We start from the raw sequence: 1,521 nt of genomic DNA, 5'->3' as shown, positions 1-1,521 counted from the left end.
CACGTGTATCTGGAACCGACAAAGTAGCCTACATTGGACGTTGTGGTTCTCCCACACAGAATGTGATGGCCATTTGTGATTTTAATATGTGTTTTACATTTGTGATGGTCGGATGGGAAGTCAGCGCTCACGATAGTCGTGTTTTTAAATTTGCAACAAGACGTCGAACTCATTACTTCCCATACCCCCCTCCTGGTACGTTGTTATGACAAATATATCAGATATTCCTGAGTCGTTACTAAAATATGTATTTTGTGCAGATAAATATTATCTAGTTGACGTCGGATATCCTTTACAAAGGGGTTATCTAAAGCCTTATGCCGACACGAAGTATCACATTCCGGACTTCGAGAGGTCAAGTGGGGTTGCACGTGGTAGAAAGGAAGTTTTTAACAAACGACACTCCTCTTTACGTGGTGTCATTGAGAGGTCATTTGGGGTATGGAAGAAGAAGTGGGTGATATTACGTGACATGCCAACCTACCCATTTCCGAAGCAAGTAAAGATAGTTGTGGCAACAATGGCTCTGCATAACTACATACGGCGACACCACTCATGCTCCGATGAGGATTTTGCATCTGTAGATGAAAACTTGCATCATATTCCACAAGAAGCATTTGAATTCCATGTCGGACGTCCCATACCCCAGGATGAATCAGAACATTCTTACATGCACGAAGGTGAAGGTACAAGGGAAATGACGACATTGCGAGACCAGATAGCGGACGAAATTGTGCGATCATGACACTGCTTCTCGTGGGTGCAGTAGTTGTATAGCGAAGTTCAAAGTCATTTTTTTTGAAATAGCAATTTTTTGTACTTTGACGAAGTTCAATATCAGTTTTTCAAAATAGCAATTTTTTTACTTTTGCGGAGTAGAACAATGTAATGCAATTTTTTATTACAATGGAGTTTGATTTCAACTAAGCTATAATGCATGTTGAATTTGCTGAAATCCACAGGTTTTGAGGGAACAACTAGTAATGCATAGAACAGCTTTTGAACATAAAAGTAATGCATGGAACGAATTTTGAACAGCCTAATTGGTGGTTCTTGTGCGGTGGAACATCCCATAAAGTGATAGCAAATTCTCTTTAAGATCTTGTACGGGCTTGACTTGGCTTAGAATCAGACATTCTTGGTGTCTTAGAACTGTTTGGACGCTAAGGTCGTTTTGACTGTGATTGGGCTTGGTTATAAGGCCACTAGGTCCCTTGCTTCTGTTTCCTTGTATTGAAACTGTATATAAATTGCTAAGTTCGAAGGCCTTGCAATTATGGTCACTTGCTTGTTGTTTGGTTGAGTAAAAAATTCATGTTAAAGTATTTGTTGTTATCTTCTGATGTTAAAGTATTTGTTGTTGAAAAATTCATGAAAAATTCATGTTAAAGTATTCATGTTAAAGTATTTGTTGTTTGGTCAATTATGGTCACTTGCTTTGCAATTATCTTCTGATTTTAATATTGTGTTGGAGAGTATTTCAATTTTTGTATGGTAGAAGGCAGAAATTTGATTTTATAC

The 1,521-nt window shown here is 38.1% G+C and overlaps 1 protein-coding gene across 1 annotated transcript; it reads left to right on the top strand.

Moving 5' to 3' along the window:
• LOC110037831 lies at positions 1–1,259 on the top strand. The gene is made up of 2 exons (XM_020742557.1): positions 1–195; positions 261–1,259. Exons 1-2 carry the CDS (start codon positions 66–68, stop codon positions 743–745), a joined length of 615 nt encoding a protein of 204 aa, XP_020598216.1. The 5' UTR covers positions 1–65; the 3' UTR covers positions 746–1,259.
• The last annotated feature ends 262 nt before the right edge of the window (positions 1,260–1,521 follow it).

Source organism: Phalaenopsis equestris, unplaced genomic scaffold (genome assembly GCF_001263595.1).
Source record: "Phalaenopsis equestris unplaced genomic scaffold, ASM126359v1 Scaffold225533, whole genome shotgun sequence".
NCBI lineage: Eukaryota > Viridiplantae > Streptophyta > Magnoliopsida > Asparagales > Orchidaceae > Phalaenopsis > Phalaenopsis equestris.
The sequence above is the reverse complement of the archived record's forward strand: the minus strand, read 5'-3'. Positions and strand labels throughout refer to the sequence as shown.